This window comes from Malaclemys terrapin, chromosome 13 (genome assembly GCF_027887155.1).
Source record: "Malaclemys terrapin pileata isolate rMalTer1 chromosome 13, rMalTer1.hap1, whole genome shotgun sequence".
In the NCBI taxonomy this organism is placed as follows: domain Eukaryota; kingdom Metazoa; phylum Chordata; order Testudines; family Emydidae; genus Malaclemys; species Malaclemys terrapin.
The window spans coordinates 27,835,451-27,855,628 of record NC_071517.1 but is presented as its reverse complement, the minus strand read 5'-3'; the positions used below and the strand labels follow the sequence as shown (position 1 = coordinate 27,855,628).

General features: G+C 53.0%; 1 protein-coding gene across 1 annotated transcript in view; it reads left to right on the top strand.

The window, feature by feature from the left end:
* The first annotated feature begins 559 nt into the window (after positions 1-559).
* LOC128848291 (E3 ubiquitin-protein ligase TRIM39-like) overlaps positions 560-20,178 on the top strand; it is a 29,546-nt gene continuing 9,927 nt past the window's right edge. The window contains exons 1-3 of the mRNA XM_054048203.1: positions 560-646; positions 14,822-15,297; positions 17,643-17,738. Of these exons, the coding sequence (XP_053904178.1) occupies positions 14,872-15,297; positions 17,643-17,738 (522 nt within the window). The 5' untranslated portion in view covers positions 560-646; positions 14,822-14,871. The remainder of the gene's footprint in view (positions 647-14,821; positions 15,298-17,642; positions 17,739-20,178) is intronic.

Genomic DNA, 20,178 nt, shown 5'->3' with positions numbered 1-20,178 from the left:
TGTGAGCCCGTTGATCAACGAATTGGTGTCTGGTCTCTGACAGATTGTGAGCCCCATACCAACTCCGCACGAACTCGGGTGCTGGAGAGGTGAGTAAGGACTTGCTTTTTACCTAACACTCACATGCACCATTTTGTTCCCTGTACAGCATCCTCGCTGAGAGCAGATGGAATGACTGGCTGGAGCTGAGGAGAAGCCAAACCGCAGGAACTGGGTGACATGAGGCTGGGATGTGGCTCCTTATCCCAATGGAGGCAGCGAGTTGGCAGAAGGGAAAAGGTCTATTGCTCTTAGGGCAGCACATTTCTCAGAACAGGGAAGGGAAACTAAACCTGTTATTCCTGGTTCACATGGGTGAGAGCAGGAGAATCAGACCAAGTGATTGTGAGGGAGCTGCCAAATGGACTTTGTTCTCTGACAAGTCTACAGCAGCTCTGCCGTGCAGAGAAGCGGGGAGGAGGGACACACCCTGACAGGGCTGGGCTGTTGTGGCTACGGGGCAGTTCTCTCCCCAAACCCAAGGGTGGGTGGCACAACACCTTGGGTGGAGATGACCCAGCGAGACACTGAGCTCGAGGAAGCAGAGGAGGCCTGGCAGCTCCCAAGGACAGCCAGAGCCTGGGGAGACACAGCCCAGAGACGGACGGTAAGGACTAACCGGCCCCATCCCCGCCATCTATTCATTCAGGCTCTGAGCCAGGACAGAGCCCAAGCCCCGGGGAGACAGATTCAGGATCCCACAGGTCTCTGACTGTCCCCAAGATAAAAAGTGATTTCTCTCCAGGCAATTGGGACAGGGCTGATGTGGGATCCCACTGCTGCCTGCATGTCCCGCAGGTGAGGGATCTCTGCTCCGGGGCAGGGAGTGGAGACAGTGGGGCTGATCTGACCCTAGGGCTCAGGACAGCAGCTGGGCAGGGCCTATCAATACCTGGGGGCTGCATGTGGCTCAGGCTCAGGGCTTGTGTGGGGCCACCAGGTTCTTTATCCCCAAGGTGATGGGTTTGTGCAGATGGAGGTTCAAGGAGTGAGCCCCCTGAACCTTCTCATGCCAGGGGCATCTGCACAGAGCGACTGGAAACCTCCCCTCCCATTCCCTATTGCATCACCCAGGAAGCTGGGCAGATCTGGGACCTGGGAACCTCCATCCCCTCTGATTGCTCCTGCTGCCCCTTTCAGTTTCTTTCTTCCTGTCTCTCTCCTCTCCCCAAGGGCTGGGAGACTCGGTACCTGGCCCGGTCCTGGGGCGTTCACTCTCTCAAAGCTGGCTCAGCTCCTGCCGGTGCTCAGGGGAGCAGAGCCTGGGGGTGTCAGTGAGGGCAGCAGCTCTGGGAGTCACAAACACCCAGGAGCAGAGCTGGGGCGAGGAGGGGCCATTTGTACAGAGTCACTTTCCTGCCCAACCCCAGCTCTTTCCCCTGGGTCTCTCCCCTCACCTGAAGTTTGCGACTCAGGGGCTGGTGTTGGCAGAGCCCAGGGCTGCCCCAGGGGCTGGTTCCAGCCACCAGAGAAAGTCCCCACTCTGAGGGAGTTCTCATTAGCAAGTCTGAGTTTACATGAATGCTCTGAGTGGGGCAGACTCAGGGCAGGGAGAGGGATTGGTTCTGAACTGTGGACTCAGGGTCAGGAGGAGGTAGCAGTGTCCCAACTCCCTCCCAACATTGTGCTGTTAAAGGCGACAGCAGCAGCAGCAGCCCCCAGACAGGGACCCTGCCCATACAGCAGAGGTTGTGGGGAGGGCTGGGTCATGTCCAGGGGATTCCCCAGGCTAAGCCTATGGGCTGGATTTTGGTCAATCCCTTGATCCCCTTCCCCCCAACCCCAGCTCCCTCCACAGCAGGAAAGAGGAAAAGGAGGGGGAGGAAATAGCCCAGATGGGGCCATGTCCCTGCCGCTCATGCAGACACTTTTGGCCAAAGACCCTCTAAAACACTCTCCTCTGCAGAATACCCCCTTCCTCCTCTGTCCTGTAGCCATTAGTCATGACAGCAGCCCCTCAACACCCGTCAACACAGGAGCGTTTGCAGGATCCGGCCTTAGTCAGGTCCCTCATTTGTTATCACTTCATATTTCACACAGAGGGATTCAGGAAGAGTCCACCCTTCCTTGGGGGGTGGAGGGGGTGAGTCTGAGCAGGGAGGCTCCTGCACTTGAGTCCATGGGGGAAGGATCTGAAATCCAGGCAGCTAAGTGGAACAGAGACCCTGTTCCCTGAACTGCTGGGCAGCCTGGTGTCATGGCGTCACAAGCTTGGTGCTCTTGAACCCCTCTGAATCAGTCCCTGGCAGGACCCTTGTCAGTGTGACACCTCTCAGGACACAGTCTCGCAAGGGTAAGCTTCCTTGGCTACAGCTAGCCTCAGAGCCTTCAGCACCCCTGTTCCATGCCGTGAGCTCCCCGTAGTGAGTTTACCTGAATAAGACACCTGGGGAAGACTTGCATACACCCCAAAGGGAGCATTACACCCTCACCTTCCTCAGTCAGCAGTGACTCTCAGCCAGCATTGTAAAAAGAAAATGGTTTATTAGTTGTCTGAAACACAGCATAGACAATTCTTTTCTAGCACAGAAATCAAGTTACAGCAAAGTCCATCTTGGACTTAGAGAATCCAAGAGCTGGCTCTCCACCCCCAAGTTCCCCATCTTGGCTCCTCCCCAGCTCTTTCATCTTGGTTTCTGGGCAAACCTTGCTTCCCACCTTAGTTTCTTTGTTCCCCCAACTAGTCAAACCAGTTGGCTTCCAGAAGAGGGTAAGCTGTCCCAGGCCATTAGTTGCTAAGCACCAAATGTCTGGCCATCAGTATGACCATTGTCTGCTGAAACTCTGCTCAAAGGAAACTTCCTGCCACCTAGTTTAAACATGCAATGTGTAGGGAAACTGAGGCACACACTATAATCATCCAAAATATTATGAAAAATTCCCACTCTGTCATACTGGCTGTCCCTTGAACAAAAGGGCTCATCTCCCACAGAGCAACTGTTCTAAATAAAGGTCTCAGGCCTAAAACAGCAGCAAGCGCAAGGAGGCTCCAGCCCAGGAAGTTCATAGAATCATAGGACTGGAAGGAACCTTGAGAGATGGCCAGACTAAGTATTATCTCTAGTCCATCCCTGACAGGTGTTTGTCTAACCTGCTCTTAAAAATCTCTAATGATGGAGATTCCACAAACTCCCTAGGCAATTTATTCCAGTGCTTAACCACCCTGATAGTTAGGAAGTATTTCCCTAATGTAACCCTTCTGCCAGGTGAAATCGGCAGCAACCAGGGCCGGGTTCAATATCGAGGGGTTCCATTTCAACAATGCAACATAGAACCAGCTCAGCACCCACCCAGTAACCTGAGAAAATACCATACCATCCCTGGGCACCTCTAGGCAGCAATACTTCCCCTCTCGCAAGCACAAAGTCTGAGTGTAGAAAATAAACTTTTTAATGAAGGAAGGCAAGTTACGCAACAATTGATTTCAGCTGTATTAGTGAGCACTTAACAAACCAAAAGACTCCTAATGGAGCCCTACTTAGCTCTATTGTTGAACAGTGGAGAGGGGCATGTTAAACTGTGCCTGGTGCTTTGAGATAGAGCCCATACTTCCCATCAGGGACACCTGTCCCCACCCCTCTTACTTTAACAGGGGTCTTTGACTCCCTGTCTTAGCAAGCTCATTTCAGTTGAAGGTGACCCCCTCAATCAGGACAGGTTAGGCACAGTTCTACTGCCCTTTACTCCTACAATAAAGATAAAAACATTGATAACAAGTATCAGAGGGGTAGCCGTGTCAGTCTCTATCCACAAAAAAACGAGGTGTCTGTTGGAGAACTAGTGTTAATGAGGCCAATTCAGTCAGGGTGGATGTAACAAACCCCATTGCCTACTCTGCCCCCATATCTACACTAGCGACACCATCAGAGGTCCCAGCCACATCAGCCACACCATCAGGGGCTCATTCACCTGCACATCTACTAATGTGATATATGCCATCATGTGCCAGTGTTAGGTAAAAAGCAAGTCCTCACTCACCTCTCCAGCACCCGAGTTCGTGCGGAGTTGGTATGGGGCTCACAATCTGTCAGAGACCAGACACCAATTCGTTGATCAATGGGCTCACACTATCCTTTAGCTTGAAAGGCTTCAGAGTAAGTGTGGCAAGTTTATTAGGGGTGAGCATCAATATTTATACACAGAAGTAAACAAAGCGATTAACAGATCATAATCGTCATGCATAATCAATCAAGATTCTACAGGATAAAACAGGTTAAAATGTAAATTCAGAAAGAGAAAAGGGGAGATGGCTACTTAAGGGGAGGGGGGTGTCATGAGTAGTTCGCAGGTCAGAGCTTTGATTAAAAGTTCAGACAGAGACATCAAGTCTGGGTTAAGTTTAAGCTCATCAAAAGTTCAGACTCAACATTCCTCCATTTGTAGCTTTGGGATAACTATTTACCAAAAGCTACACCCCATTTTAAGGAGCCAAGGGCCGCTTGGCAATTTCAGCCTGGGCCAACTCGAAGAGAGTAAGGCCCTTGGCTGAAGTAGGAAAAGAATAAACTGACCCACATGAGTCTATGAGGGAGGGGACACACTGAATACAGCAACACAGTATTATAAGGATTACTATGGCCCCAACAATACCCACCAAGAGTTTTTTAACCCACCCAAATCCAGGCAGCCAATTCCATAAGGTTCCCCACCAATCATAAAGGTGGCTGGCCAGAGGAGTAGTTCTTAGCCATTTCCCTTAGATGTTTGGTACGTTGAAAAGTGTCAGAGTAGGTGTCATTTACAAAAACACAGCATTCTTCATTTACGAGGGCGCAAGTTCCTCCCTGGGCTGCTAACATTATGTCTAAAGCCATTTGGTTTTGCAAAGCTAACTGGCGCAGCTGGGACATTTCCCCGGCCTGATTCTCAAATAGGGTCGCAGTTTCATTGGTTAAAGATTCTAGTAGTCCCTGTAGACGGATGACACCACCCTCAAGCTAATGAGACCAGCCCACCGCTGCCACGACAAACCATCACGGATATTAATATCTCTGAAGGTTTCACGGATGTTACGAACGTGGGGAAAATGAGGGGGAGTGAGGGAGATGCGAGAAGGCGGTGTTAGCCACGCTAAATAACACGACCCTGCCCAATCAGGGGAGAGGAAGTAATAGGCTTTGGGCCGGCACACCCAGTATGTTCCATACAATGCGTTTTGGGTATTCCATTTCTCAAAGTAGGAGGTAACCCACCACCCGTTGGAGCACTGTCCCCCTGGTAACGCAGAGGGGTCGTTGTGTGAACTGCAGAGGCACAATTTGGTAGTGGTGTTTTCAAAGGGCAGTGTAGTACTGCTTGAGCAGTTGTAGAAGGCAATCGTATGTCCCTTAGCAATTAGTTGGACACCCTCGTGATCTGAGCAGGGCTTCTTAAAAGCTGACTCTGAAGGCTTGCCCACCCATGAAAAAGTTGGATCGGGGTGAGGGATCCACATATGGGATAAGTGGGATGCGCAAGGCTTGAAGCCAAGATTTTTACTAAAGGCGGTGCCATTAAAATACATGTTGCATTTACTTGTTCCCACAAAAGTTGACCCCTTTTCTTTAACAAAACACAGTGATCCTGTCTGATTGGTTACCCTGAGATATCTGTTAATTGGCACTCCTGTTTTGTCCCATGTAAGATTGTGTTGGATGGATCTTTTACTCTAGCCGGTGGCATCCAAGTCATATTAGCAGTGGTCAGGGGAATGGGTGTGAAGGGGAGTCCCTGTTCTGCATTTACTGGAAATTGAGTACATACCCAGCAATTACTTCTATTTCCTAAAATACGAGTTTTAACCTCGTGGGAATATCTAATAAAAGCATTATCTTCATAAGCAGAAAATAAACTAAAAAGGCATAATAAAAAACATACAGTTGTCAGAATAAAAGGTCCTCTCATTTTTGCCGAGTCAATTTAAGTCTGATGTCTGAAAGAGGTAAGCTGGTCCACTGGTCGGAGGCAGTGTCCTCAGTGGTGGCAAGAGCTGCTGGTCCGTCACTGTGGTCCACTACGGCTGGCTTGACGTCGGAGTGGTGAATCCAGGATTTGCGTCCTTCCAGGAACACTGCAGTCCGGGTTGTTAAAAGAACCTGGTGGGGTCCAGTAAACCTCGGCTGGAGGGTGTCGCCACGAACGAACTTTTTGGCCCAGACGAAGTCCCCTGGTTGGAACGGGTGGATCTGTTCTTCCAGCGGCACGGTCTGGGAAAACTGCGAGGCTTTCCAAAGGGTACGGAGGCGAGCCTGTAGGGAGAGAAACTGGCACGCGGTCATATGATCCCCTCCCAATAGTGATACATCAGCACGTGGTAGCGCCCCGCCTTTGAAAGGGGGGTGTCCATAGAGCAGTTCAAAGGGGGATAATCCCAATACACGGGTTGGGCGAGTACGAAGGTGAAACAGGACCAAGGGAAGTACCTGTGGCCACTTTAACCCTGTTTCCTGACAGTATTTAGCCAATGTAAACTTAAGCTCCCTATTCATACGCTCAACTTTCCCGCTAGAGTGGGGGTGGTAGGCTGTATGAAAGGAGTGTGAAATGCCCAGTCCTTGTTCTAAACGGCCAAGGACATGACCAGTAAAGTGAGGTCCGCGATCTGAGTCAAGCACGAGAGGGATGCCAAAACGGGGTACAATGTCTCTAAGGAGAATCTTCGCCACTGTGGCAGCAGTACAATTAGCAGTAGGAGAAGCTTCGACCCAGGAAGTCAGAGGGCAAACCAAAACAAGGAGGTGCTTTTTCCCAAAAGCCTTTGGCATATCTGCAAAGTCAATTTGAAGATGTTGAAATGGAGCAGCAGGCGGAGGTCTTCCACCCTTAATTTTGTTAAGAGGTGGAGCAGGTCCATTACGCTGACATGTGCTGCATGCTTTCACTATTGACAGGCAGTAGGGTTGAATGCCTGGAGCATACCAAAAGCGAGCGATGGTGTCCACAAGGGCGTGCGTGCCGTAGTGACCCCCCTTATCATGGTGCCAGCGAACTGCCACGGGGTATGTGGAGCGAGGGAGGCAGGCTCGGCCATCCGGCATAAGCCAGGTCCCCTTGACCAGAGTGGCTCCGAGGCTCTCCCACGACTGTAGTTCAGCAGCGGGTACTGGTACGGGGTGCGGTGGAGTAAAGGCTGCAATAGCCAAAGTGGGCATGGCTAAGGGTAAGATGGCAGCTGTCTTGGTGGAGGCGTCAGCCAGGGCATTCCCACGGGTGACGGGGCTATCATCTTTAGTATGGGCCCGGCAGTGAACTACAGCCAGGACCAAGGGTTCTTGGAGGGCGTCCAAAAGCTTGTGGATGAGGGGGAGGTGCTGAATGGGTTTACCGGCAGCTGTCTGGAAACCTCGAAACTTCCAGAGGTGTATGTGACAATGCACAACTCCAAAAGCATACTTGCTATCAGTAAAAATGGTAACGGTCTTACCAGCGGCCAACTGGCAAGCTCGGGCCAGGGCATAGAGTTCGGCAGCTTGGGCTCCCCAGTTGCCTGGCAGTGAGGCGGCCTCTTGAATGTCCCATTTGGAGGTGACTGCATAACCGGTGAAACGCTTGCCATCAACATAGAAGGAGCTTCCGTCCGAGAAGAGGATGCAATCAGGGTTGTCCAGTGGCATGTCAAACAGGTTGTCCCTTATCTGTAAGATGCTATAAACTACTTCCACACAGTCGTGCTGATCCTGGAGGACTGGCAGGTCAGGAAGCAAGGTAGCTGGATTAAGGGGCCCACACCTTTCAAAAATTAGGTTAGTGTCTTCTAAGAGTTCGGCCTCTAGCTGTTGCTGACGATGGGCCGAAAAGACTTGGGTTGTGCCCCTACGCAGAAGGGCTGACAAGGCATGAGAGGTCCAAACCGTGGTAAAATGACCCAGGGTCAGGCTCTTTGCCTTTGTGATCAGCAAGGCAGCTGCTGCCAGAGTCCGGGTGCAGGATGGGGTTCCCTGAGCGACAGGGTCGATCTGCTGAGAGTAAAAAGCAAGCGGGAAATGGTGGGGCCCGCTCAGCGGGTAAGGACGCCACTAGCAATTCCGCCCCTCTCGTGGACAAAAAGGTGAAAGGGTTTGCTGTAATTGGGGGGGCGGAGAGACATGGAGGAGGCCACACTGTCCTTGAGTAATTGAAAGGCTTGGATTGTGTCCAGGGACCACTGCAAAGGGTCAGGAGCAAGGTTAGCAGTGAGTTGGTGGAGCGGTTTGCTTAACTCCCCGCAGGACGGCAACCAGGGGCGACAGAAGCCAATTAATCCTAAGAAACCTCGAAGTTGTTTCTTGGTGTTTGGCAGAGGGCAGTTTTGGATAGTCTTTATGCGGACTGGGTCCATTTGTCTCCCCTCTGGGGTTAACAGGAAGCCCAGATATCGGACCTTCTGTGAGACCCACTGAATCTTGTTAGGGTCTACCTTGTGGCCTCTGGTGTGTAGGTATAATAAAAGTGCCTTACCATCGATGCGGAGGGCAGCTTCTTCGCGGTTACCTAATAGGATGTCATCTATGTATAGGACTAACGTGGATCCCTGCGGACTGGTGAAGCCTTCCAAGTCGTTGCGGAGGCATTGGCTGAAAATCGTGGGGCTGTCTCTGTAGCCTTGAGGAAGTCATTGCCAGACATAACTTTGTCCCTCCCAGGTGAAACCAAAGAGATACTGAGAGTCTGGGTGCACAGGAATGCTGAAAAAGGCTGATTTTAAGTCAATAACAGTGAACCACTCAGCATCCCAGGGGATTTGGCTGATGATAGTAGCTGGATCAGGAACTACTGCATGAAGAGGGACCACATACTGATTAACAACCCGTAGATCCTGTACAAAGCGCCAACGAATAGGGTCTCCATCCTTTTTAGGAGGCTTTTTGACAGGCAGTATAGGGGTGTTACAGGGAGTGTGCTGAGGGCGGACTAGCTTTTGTGCAATGAATCCCTCAATAATGGGGCGGATGCCCTCCCGGGCTTCCAGCGACAGGGGGTATTGAGGGACTGACGGGGGGGTTAAGGAGGGCTTCACTTGAATCCTTACTGGCTCTGCCAAAAGGAGCAGGCCAACATCAGTGTCAGAAATTCCCCAGAGGGTTAAAGGCAAGTCAGTGAGGTCAGGGGAGAGAGAGGGGGGGGTTTCCCAATTACCCTGAGTTGGGGCCGAATCTCCTAACACTGTTATCAATAATCCTACCCCTTCAGGAGTGCAGGTTAAAGTAGCCTCAAACTTACAGAGTAAATCCCGGCCCATCAAAGGGATCGGACAAGCTGGGGAAAAAAGAAAACGGTGAGAAAAACATTTATCAGCATAAATAACATTTAGAGGCAAAGTGAATCCCAGAGACTGTGGGTTGCCCTCCACCCCAGTTGCAGTTTTAACCTCAGAGGATAGCCAGGGAGAGGGGGCATGATTTAAAAGAGAGAAAGTAGCTCCAGTATCAATGAGGAAGGAGACAGGCAGTCCTTGGACTGAAAGGGTTAGACGAGGCTCTTTGCTGGGAGGGGAGAAAGTGAGGAAGGAGCGGGCTAAAGACATTAAGGAAATAAGACCATCACATTGTTTGCCTTCGCCCCCGGGGTACCGTCATTGAGGAGGCTGAGTTTGCTGCAGCTGCTGCTGTTGCCCGTAGTTGATCCAGGCCTGGGGAACGGGCTGAGCTGGTGGTGCAGGGGTGTATTTGTCCCTGGTGTAAGTATCTGCGGATGCGACCGGACCCTCTGGGCGTCCCCAGGGGCTTTCACGTTTAAAGTGACCGGGCTGTCCGCACTGAAAACAATTTCCTGGTGGCTGGGGTTGCCAGGACCCTCTTCCCCGAGCACCCTGAAATCCCCTGCCACGGCCACTGCCTCGAACACCACCGCAAAAAGCTAAAGCCATCAACTTATATTCTTCCTTTTTCTCTTTCTTTTTACTACTTTCCCTTTCTTTCTCCCATGCAAAATCAGCTACGTCCAACACTGAAGTGACTGACTCACCTCCCCAACCAGGGCGAAACTTTAAGAAATAATCCCTTACAGGGGGCACTGACTGATTCACAAAAAACGAAATAAGAGTAGGGTGGTCTGCTTCTCTCTCAGGATCCATCTGAGTGAACATTCGGGCCCCCTCCAATAGCCTCGAGCAGAACTTTCTGGGTGGCTCATCAGATTCCTGCCGAATCTGCATTAACTTAGCCTGATTAGGCGAGCAGCGAGCCATTTCTTTGAGCCTCTCTAACAATCGCTCTCGATCTGTTCGCAGCTGAGTCAGCCTTGGCTGACTCCAGTCTAGGGGATTCCAGCCAGCGGCTTGATCCCGCCTATCCATCCAAGTAGTATTAACCGCATCGCTATCCCCCCATGTCCTTTCTGCCATCCACAATCTACTATTAATTAATTAATTAATTAATGGAGATATCCCATCTCCTAGAACTGGAAGGGACCTTGAAAGGTCATCAAGTCCAGTCCCCTGCCTTCACTAGCAGGACCAAGTACTGATTTTGCCCCAGATTCCCAAGTGGCCCCCTCAAGGACTGAACTCACAACCCTGGGTTTAGCAGGCCAATGCTCAAACCACTGAGCTATCCCTCCCCCCCTATGTTCCTCTCCGGTCAAAACTCTACTTAACAACTGATCTACATCCATATAAGTAGGATTATGACTTGAAAACAATCTTTCTAAAAGTTCTGTGATCTTTCGGGGATTTTCCCCAAAGGACCCTGACAACCGTCCCCACTCTATCAAGTCCCATTCTAGCCATCCTTTATATTCCACAATATTAGTATGTTGTAACTGGCCATCATTGCCCACAAAAGGTTGGTCGTGCACCTGTAAAGGGATTTCTCTACTTACACCTTTATCACTCACAAAAGGTTTGGCGGAGGCAGCCTCTGGGCTATCCTCAGGGGAGGGGTATGTAACCTGCTGCATCTGCTTGATCTTTTGCCTAGTAACTACTCCTCCCGAGGTGTGCCCTTCCATTTCCCCCTTATCCCTCTGCAGAGATTCCGATCTGGAGTCCTGCAGATTCCCCTCTGCGCCCTGGAGAGAGTCCCCCTGCGGAGGAATAGGGGCAGGTGCAGTGGGGACCAACTGACGAGTCAAAACACGCCGTGGTTTACACCCTTCATCAAAATAACATGGAGGGGGTTCACTCTCGGGAGAATACCTGACTGCCATAATTTTTAAAGATTTCCACAGCTCTGCTGCTGTGTCCCAACAAAACCAGTAACATATCTGTCCCGGATGGTCTTTTTCGATCTGGCTCCTTACTCCTCTTAAGGCAGCCTGTTCGAAAGAGCCATACGAAGGCCACCTCATCTCCGGGTCGGCCAATACCGCGGTATACCCAGTCCAATTCCTTACACACAGTGTGTACAACTTCCTCCTAGACATTCCTGTTTGTACTGGGAGTTTCCCTTCGTTCCATAACTTATTTACAATCCCCAACGGACTCTCAAGAGGCACGCTAGTCCCTTGACCCATGGTGTCTGACAGGAGCCCTCCAACTGCCGTTTATCCTGCTGTCCAGTACACAACCCCTCAATATTGAATTGGCTGGGAGAAATCTCCCATGGCGCCTGCCAATTCATATATGAGTGGTCTGACCACTGGACAGAGGCACCGCACCAGAAGGAAATCCCGGACGAGCCCCCAAATTGTTAGGTAAAAAGCAAGTCCTCACTCACCTCTCCAGCACCCGAGTTCGTGCGGAGTTGGTATGGGGCTCACAATCTGTCAGAGACCAGACACCAATTCGTTGATCAACGGGCTCACACTATCCTTTAGCTTGAAAGGCTTCAGAGTAAGTGTGGCAAGTTTATTAGGGGTGAGCATCAATATTTATACACAGAAGTAAACAAAGCGATTAACAGATCATAATCGTCATGCATAATCAATCAAGATTCTACAGGATAAAACAGGTTAAAATGTAAATTCAGAAAGAGAAAAGGGGAGATGGCTACTTAAGGGGAGGGGGGGTGTCATGAGTAGTTCGCAGGTCAGAGCTTTGATTAAAAGTTCAGACAGAGACATCAAGTCTGGGTTAAGTTTAAGCTCATCAAAAGTTCAGTCTCAACACCAGCAATGCTCCTCTGCCATGTACATTGGCCAAACCAGACAGTCTCTACATAAAAGAATAAATGGACACAAATCAGACATCAGGAATGGTAATATAAAAAAGCCAGTAGGAGAACACTTCAATCTCCCTGGACATTAAATAACAGATTTAAAAGTAGCCATCCTTCAACAAAAAAAACTTCAAAAACAGACTTCAAAGAGAAACTGCAGAGCTACAATTGAGTGCTGTGTGAAGCATACCTTGTTTAAGCTAACATTAGTCATACCTGGCAGAGAATTAAAGGATTTTATGGATGACACCCCCTGGCCAGTTGCATCTGGGCTGCTGCCCAGCTGGTGCTATCCCGCGGCGGCCCCGGAGTGGGGGCAGCAGCCCCAGCCCCCCCGTCCCACTCGGGTCCCGCAGGGGAACAAACGGGGCTGGGCTGCCGATGCCTCCGCCCCGGTGCCGCCGCGGGATAACACCAGCTGGGCAGGAGCCCAGATGCGACTGGCCAGGGGCTGGGCGCAGCATGCGTGCTGCTGGGTCCCCGCAACAGGCCCAGGCTCGGGGGGTTCGAGCCCGGGCATCAGAGCCGCAGCCGCCGAGCTTGGCCATCGGCCGCTTCCTCTGCCCGCGGCAGCGGGAGCTGCAGCAACGGCTGCTCCCGAGTCCCGCTGCCCGGGAGGGAGAACAGTCGCCGCTTGGCCTCGCGGGCCGCCCCCCTACTCTCCCTACCGCCCGACTGAGTCCTGCCTGCGCTTGGGGCCAGGCCGGACTCTCACTCACCCCGGCTCTGCGCTTCCCCTGCGTCTCCGGGGCCTCCCTCCAGCGCTTGTGGAGGGAGGAGGAATGGTGAGCCTGGGGAAGAGGAGGGAGCCAATGGGGGGAGGAGGGGGTGGAGTCAGGGCGGCGGGGGGGCACGAGCACTTCCGGGCTCCGGAGCATTTCCTTGTTTGTCCCGTGTCCCGACCACACATCGGTTGGGACACGGGACAAACAAGGAAATATCGGGACAGTCCCGATAAAATCGGGACATCTGGTCACCCTACAAGATACAGTTCCCCAACCTGAAAAAGTGAGAGTAACATTTTCTAGTTCTTAAAATATTTTTTTGCACAAACCTGGGGTTCAGGCTATAGCTCTGGTCCTCCCCAAACTGATCTCAGCTCAAGATTGAGCTCAGCTAACGTGTGGCACCCACTGCCCCTTTGGGGAAGCAACACTGGGGAAGTTACTAGGGGTTAAAGCTAGCTCTAGTAGCTGGCTCAAGCTTGGGTGACGGGCTGCAGGGACATGGACTGCAGGGCTGCTGCTCTGTGGCAGACAAGAGTGTGCAGAAGCACAGCTGATGTCAGAATCACTGGGTAGCTCAAGGCAACGTGCTCTAGGCATTAGACCAGAGCAATTACCCAGAGATTGTAACTTTAAGTCCTTCTGTTGACATAATTCTAAGGCTGCCTCTGCTGTGCACGTTATTACTCTGTCTGCTTCAGAAAATGAGTGTCTGTTGGAAGATTTTCTGCAGTGGCAGTTTTTCTTTAAGAGACGATATTTCAAAGTGCTCTAAAATCCCCCTGCACTCTCAGGTTACTTTAAATATTGTTTCAGAGTGGTAGCCATGTTAGTCTGTATCAGCAAAAAGAACAAAGAGTACTCATGGCACCTTAGAGACTAACAAATCTATTTGAGCATAAGCTTTTGTGGGCTGGGGTATTAGTGATTCAACTTTGAGTCATTTGGTCAAAGAGTTCCTCAGTTATAGCCCTCCTTCCAATAAAAAACTGATTTTAACAAGCCAAGTGCTCTGAATTCCATGTTCATATTCAGGGCTGTCCCTAGGCATACACAGAATATGCAGCTGCGTAGGGCACCATGAAACCTGGGGCACCAAATTGCCCCAAATTTCATGGTGCCCTGGACAGCTGCGTGCTGCATAGTGGCAGCACCAGCTTCGGCAGCCAGACCTATCCCCCGGCTGGGGATAGGGCAGGGCCGTCCCTAGGGGTGTGTGGGGCCCGGGATAACTTCCTCCGCCCCGCCTCTTAGTATTCCCTCCAGCTCCGCCCCCGACCAGCCCCCATTCAACCTCTTGCCCCAGCGATGGACGCAGCCCGGAGGATTAGCAGGGGGCCTGCGCCAGCAGCAGGGGTCAACCCCGCACTCACCAGCAGCAGCGGGAAGCAAAGCAACCCGGCCCCAGCCGGCTCCACTCCACCAGCTCCCAGCCACATCGCTCCACTTCCCATTGCCAGTGAGTGCGGGGGACAGCCCTTCCCCCTCCCCCAAATGACATGGCTGGGGCCAGGGCCAGGGAAGTGGAGTGGGCTGGGGCCGGGTCGCTCCACTTCCCGCTACTGGTGAGTGCAGGGGGCAGTCCTCACCCCCCCCCAACCTGAGCAACATGGCTGGGGTGGGGGGAGTGGAGCAGGCTCAAGCCGGGTCATTCCGCTTCCTGCTGCCGGCATGGGTCTCCCTGCTAATCCCCCGGGCCGCTCTGGGTCTCTGGGGCCCCCCAAAGTGGCCCCCCACATCTCCTGCCTCCCCAGCCCCACAGGCCTTGAGTGCAGCCCAGACCCTCCGCGGGGGGCTGGGCAGGTGCTCAGGCTGCGTAGGGCACCATAATTGGTAGGGATGGCCATGTCCATATTATTCCAGTAATCTATGGAAGGTCTATAATATTTTCTCACCTGTTCTCTTCCCTCCATCTCACCCCATTTCACTTTTCCCTTCTCCGTGACATCCCCCCTCCCCACGTCTCCCCTCCTCCTCCTCTTATCTCATTTTGGGCATGTGAAGAGCTGATCCAGATAGCAAGGGGATGGTCTGTCAACAAGACACAGACAGCCATGGCCTCAGCAGCTCTCCTAGGGAAAGCATTAGAAGAAGCCACTTGCTCCATCTGCCTGGAGTATCTGACAGAGCCGGTGACCATAGACTGTGGGCACAACTTCTGCCGAGCCTGCATCACCCAGTACAGTGAGCAAAGGGAGCCTGAATCAGGCACAAAGATCCCCTGTCCCCAGTGCCGAGCTCCCTTCCAGAAACAGAAACTCCCGCCCAACACACAGCTGACTGATATTGTAGAGAACGTCAAAAAACTGAGGTTACAGCCAGGGAAAGAGCAGAAGAAAAGTCTGTGTGAGAGACACCAGGAGAAGCTCCAACTCTTCTGTGAGGAGGACAGAGAAACCATCTGTTTGGTTTGCAGAGAGTCCCGGGCTCACCAAGCTCATGCTGTGCTCCCCATACAGGAGGCTGCCCTGGATTACAAGGTATGAATCACTGCTGCTCTTGTGGAAGGAACCCCATAAAGGCCCCATTAAATTTCTCCCCAGAGCCAGCTGGTGGGGTCTGAGTGGAAACTCACATGGCTTAAGGGAGGTGGATCCAGGGATCCAGGCATGGCCAGGTTGGGTAGTGAAGGATCCAGCTGCCAGCTGGGCAGAGAAGAGTGTAGCCAGCCACCTTTGTCTATCTGCCAGGCAGGGCGTCTGGTGGGAGGTGACCATAGCTACCTGGGCACCTGAGTGGAGGATATCAGGGCTTCTGCCCTTCCCACTTCAGTGTGCAGGTGAGGCCCAAGAGGTTGGCTCAGACTTTTAGGTTGGGACTTGTTTGCCCCTTTGCAGTATCAGGAAGGAGGCACCTTGGATTCTCCATTTCACAGGTGTTTCCTGTGGATGCCCAGGCACAGCCCACTGTGGCTTTACGCAGCACAGGTGGAGTGTGTGTGTTGTAGGTCTCTGTGAAAAGGGTTCTTTGAGGAGGGACCAGGGGTGAAAGTAATTTACAGGACTTACAGGTACTGCCGTAGTCCTGAGGGGGCGTGGCCTCACCCGGAAGAGGCGGGGCCTCTCAATATTTAAAGGCCCTGGGGCACCGGCTATGGTTGGGAGCCCCAGGGCCTTTAAATCAACCCGGGGCTCCCAGGTGCAGAGGTGGCTGGGAGCCCCCGGGGCTCAGGGGCAAATTAAAGGGCCCAGGGCTCCGGCCACCGCAGAGCTCCGGGCCCTTTAAATCCCCACCACAGCTCCGGCAGCTGGAGTTGTGGGGGGGGGAATTAAAGGGCTCGGGGTTCCCCGCAGCCGTGGGAGCTCCAGGCCTTTTGAATCGCCGCGGGAGCTCCGGGCCTTTTGAATCCCCGCCCGAGCCCGGCTGCCAGGCTGGGGCCAGGATTTAAAGGGCTCGGGGCTTCTGCCGCTGCGGGGAGCCCCGAGCCCTTTAAATCCCGGCCCCAGCCCAGCCGCCGGAGCTGCGGGTGGGATTCAAAGGGCTCTGGGCTCCCCGCAGTGGCGGGGAGCTCTGAGCCCTTTAAATCCCCATCGCGGAAGCTGGTGCGGTCTGGCACGGCGTACTGGTTCTTGCTGGTACAAGATACCGTACCGTACCGGCTTACTTTCCCCTCCCAGAGGAAAGGGACATGGAGCTTTTGGGAGCAGGAAGGGACATGGAGCTTTTGGGAGCAGGCGAGGGATGGGGATTCAATGTGGGATGTGGGGAGCTGCCTTGAAATGAGTGACATCCCCCAAACAAGGGACACCTGAGAAATGAGGCAGGGAGAAGGGGCACAGAGAAGGGGCCAGATCCTAGGCCCCAGATGTCTCCTTCGTGTTGCTCCACAAACACAAAGATCCACCCCCTCTCAAGTCCTTTCCTGCCCTGGTGAGTGCTAGGAGCTTCTGGGCTCGGGCTGGGCTCGGGGTCCAGAAACTTCAGCTAAACTCCTGCATTCCTGAGACAGCTCTGAGTGTGGCAGCTGAGTGGGGAAGAGTCTCTCCCAGGATCAGCATCTCAGCCAGATAATGGCCCAGGCCCTGCAGTGCTGACTCTGCTGTCTCTGCCCAGGGCTTTGTTAGTGAAATGTGAATGTCACACAGGGCAGGACTGAGGTCACCCAGGGCCCAGGCTCCACACGCTGGCACCAGGCCCAGCTGTGACCCTGCCCCATTGGCAGGGGCTGTGGAAGGGGCCACCCACCCAAGGGCTGTCTGCTGGGGGTGGGACCTGCAAACCTCTTTGGACAGACAGGTTGAATGGCTGGGGGCTCCCTCCCAATGGGAAGACAAGGGTCAGAGGATCCCTTCTCCCCACAGGACCAACAGCAGAGATTCCTTCCCCCCCCGAAAAGAGAGAGAGAGAGAGAGAAAAAGACAGGAAAAGGGTCAGAGTTCCCCCCACTCCATCAGCCAGGATCTCTCTGATGGGAAACGGGGAAGGACATCTGAGCTGCTTCTCTCCTGCCACACACAGAGCCCCCTGCTAGATGCGGGGATTTGCAGGGCCCCCAGATCAATGAGGCTTTGCGTCAATTCCCCACACAGATGAAAGGGGCAGTCCCCTCTCAGGGTGCTTGGTTCAGGCTCTCTGCAGACTCAGGCAGGTATCGCTGAATCTGTCACACTCGGGGCACGTTTTCAATATTTCTTTGCAATGCTGAGGATTTGAAATATCCTGTTTTTAATGGAAACCAAGAGCCTGATGTAATCACATGACTCCAGGAGCTACGGCCTAGACATGGGCCTATAGGACTTCTGCTTCATCCAGCCCTGCCTTCTGCAGTCTCCACTCATTGGATATGCAGATTAATGGCTGTTTATCACACATGATGCTCCTGCAGGTGAAACTCCGGGGAGCCCTGGGTCCTCTGAGGAAGCAGTTAGAGGAGTGCCTGGCATTGGCGTCCAAAGAGGAGAAGAAAACCACAGAGTGGCAGGTGGGTGTCTGGGTTTATCCTTCCCAGAGCCTTTCCCCGTGCAGCATTCCCAGGAATGCAGGGCTGTAGAGCTGCAGTTCTGACTGTTTGCCCTGGGATGGTGCCATGGTGCCAGGAACAGGAAACATCTCTGGTGGGGATCCCAGTGCAGCAGCCCTGGGCAGAAGGGCAGTTCCTGGTGTGTGGGCAGTGGCACAGACTCACCCCAGGGCTCTCTGGAGGCAGGAGGGAGATGGGTCACATTTACAGCAGTGGGTGCAGGGTTTACATGTGATCCCATTGCCCCATCGCACCCATCTGAAGCCAATTGGAGTTGGCAGCAACAAGGATCAGGTTCAATATGTAGAGGTTCCTCTTAAGAATACAAAACAGAACTGTATTGACACCCCTTCCCAGTAATCTGGGAAAATTAAACACCACCCCCAGGCGCTCCTTGAAGGCAAACCTTCCCATCTCACAAGCACTGAGTCTGGGTATGGCAAAGAAAACCTTTAATAAAAAAAGCAGAGGAATCCAATGTTAATTTGGAAAAACACCACAACTACAATTCAAAAGCATGTGACAAAGAGCAAAATACCCATCCCAGAGTGCATTGGGCAGTGTCCTTTGCCTCAGTTTCTCACCTTGTGGTGTGAAAGTCTGACAAACAAACATTCCTTTAACACATCACTGCCCCTCCCTCCATTGCACCCCACTCACAGCTGCTGTCTTTGGTCAGTGAAGACCCAGAGTTCAGAGGTGAGCAGGGGTGAAAGTAACTTAAAGGACTTACCCATACGCTGGAGTCCTGAGTGGGGCGTGGCCTCAACTGGAAGAGGTGTGGCCTCAACTGGAAGAGGTGTGGCCTCAACTGGAAGAGGTGTGGCCTTTCAAAATGTAAAGACCCTGGGGCACCGGCTGTGGCTGGGAGCCCCAGGGCCTTTAAATCACCCAAGACCTACCAGCTATAGAGGCGGGGATTTAAAGGGCCCATAGCTCCAGCCACTCTGGCCCTGACTGCCGAGCCCTGCTGCCAGAGCTCCAGCGGCACTTTAAAGGGCCCAGGGCTCCCTGCAGCAGCCGGAGCCCCAGCCCTTTAAATCACTGGTGGCAGGGCTCTGGTGGCACTTTAAAGGGCCCAAGGCTCCCCGCAGTCCCGGGGCTCCGGTAGCCGGGCTCCGGCAGGGATTTAAAGGACCAGGGGCTCTGGCCACTACAGGGAGCCCCGGGCCCTTTAAAGCACCACCTGAGCCCCGCTGCCGGAGCTCCGGCGGCACTTTAAAGGGCCCAAGGCTCCCTGAAGCAGCCAGAGCCCCTGGCCCTTTAAATCACCACCAGAACCCTGCCACCCCGGGGTAGCGGTGGCAGGGCTCCCACAGTGATTTAAAGGGCCCGGAGCTCTGCACCAGACACCAGTAGGTTTCATTTGCACATATTTGCATTAATTTTCATACACATATTGCCCATTTATTCCACTCACACTCACTTCTGCATTGGTTCCATACATCTAACCTGCACTCATTCCACACTCACTGTCACTGCACCCTGATCTCTGCACCTACCTATAGTTACTGCACACACTGCGCCCAGACACAGCCCACACTGCACACACCCCAATTCATCCTGCACCCACCCACCGACTTTTGTAAACACACACACACACGATCAGGCCTGTCTAGAAAAATTCGGAGCCCAGGTACAGCATGTTTGCTGGGGCCACACACCTTCTATTTCACCCCCATTTCATCCTAGTTACCGGCAGTTTGGGAGCCTGCCTGAGCTGGGGCCAAGGTACTATTGTGGCACCTTCTCTCCCCCATCAGCCCTGCACACACTCCTCATGCACCCAGCCATGCACCTATAGCTGCCAGCTCTGTGGGTTTGCAGATCTTCTAACGGGTGGGCAGGGAACATCTGTAGTTTGTAGGAAAATCCCATCTGATTGGCTGCCTAATAGTGAAGGGCAGCCAATCAAAGCTATAACATGTACTGATTGACAGCCTGGTCCCTCAGCCTGTGTAGCAGATAGAGCTCCTGCTTCTTAGCTATGTAAAGGCCTGTCCCATTTGGTGCCTCCCATTACCCATGCACGACTGCCACCATGTGCCACCCACTCCATGTGCTGCTCCCTACCCCATCCATGTACCACTGCCTACATTTTCTGAACCCATCCCCCCACACATGTACCACAGCCTCCATGTGCTGGCCCCTATGCCGCCCCCCCATACCACTGACTCTGTGTGCTAGTCAATCCCCTTCACTGGTCTGGCTCCACACTGAACTCCCAGGTACAAGCTGCCCCTTACCACAGGGGTCTTCTGGGAGGTTACTGGTTTAAGGGAGTGGGCAAATGCTCCCACCCCAGGTTCAGTGGTCAGGTGGTCACCAAGAGACTGCCCCTGCCTGCCTTCAATCTGTTGAGAGCACCGCAATCTTCAGGAGAGGGACACAGTCCTCTCAT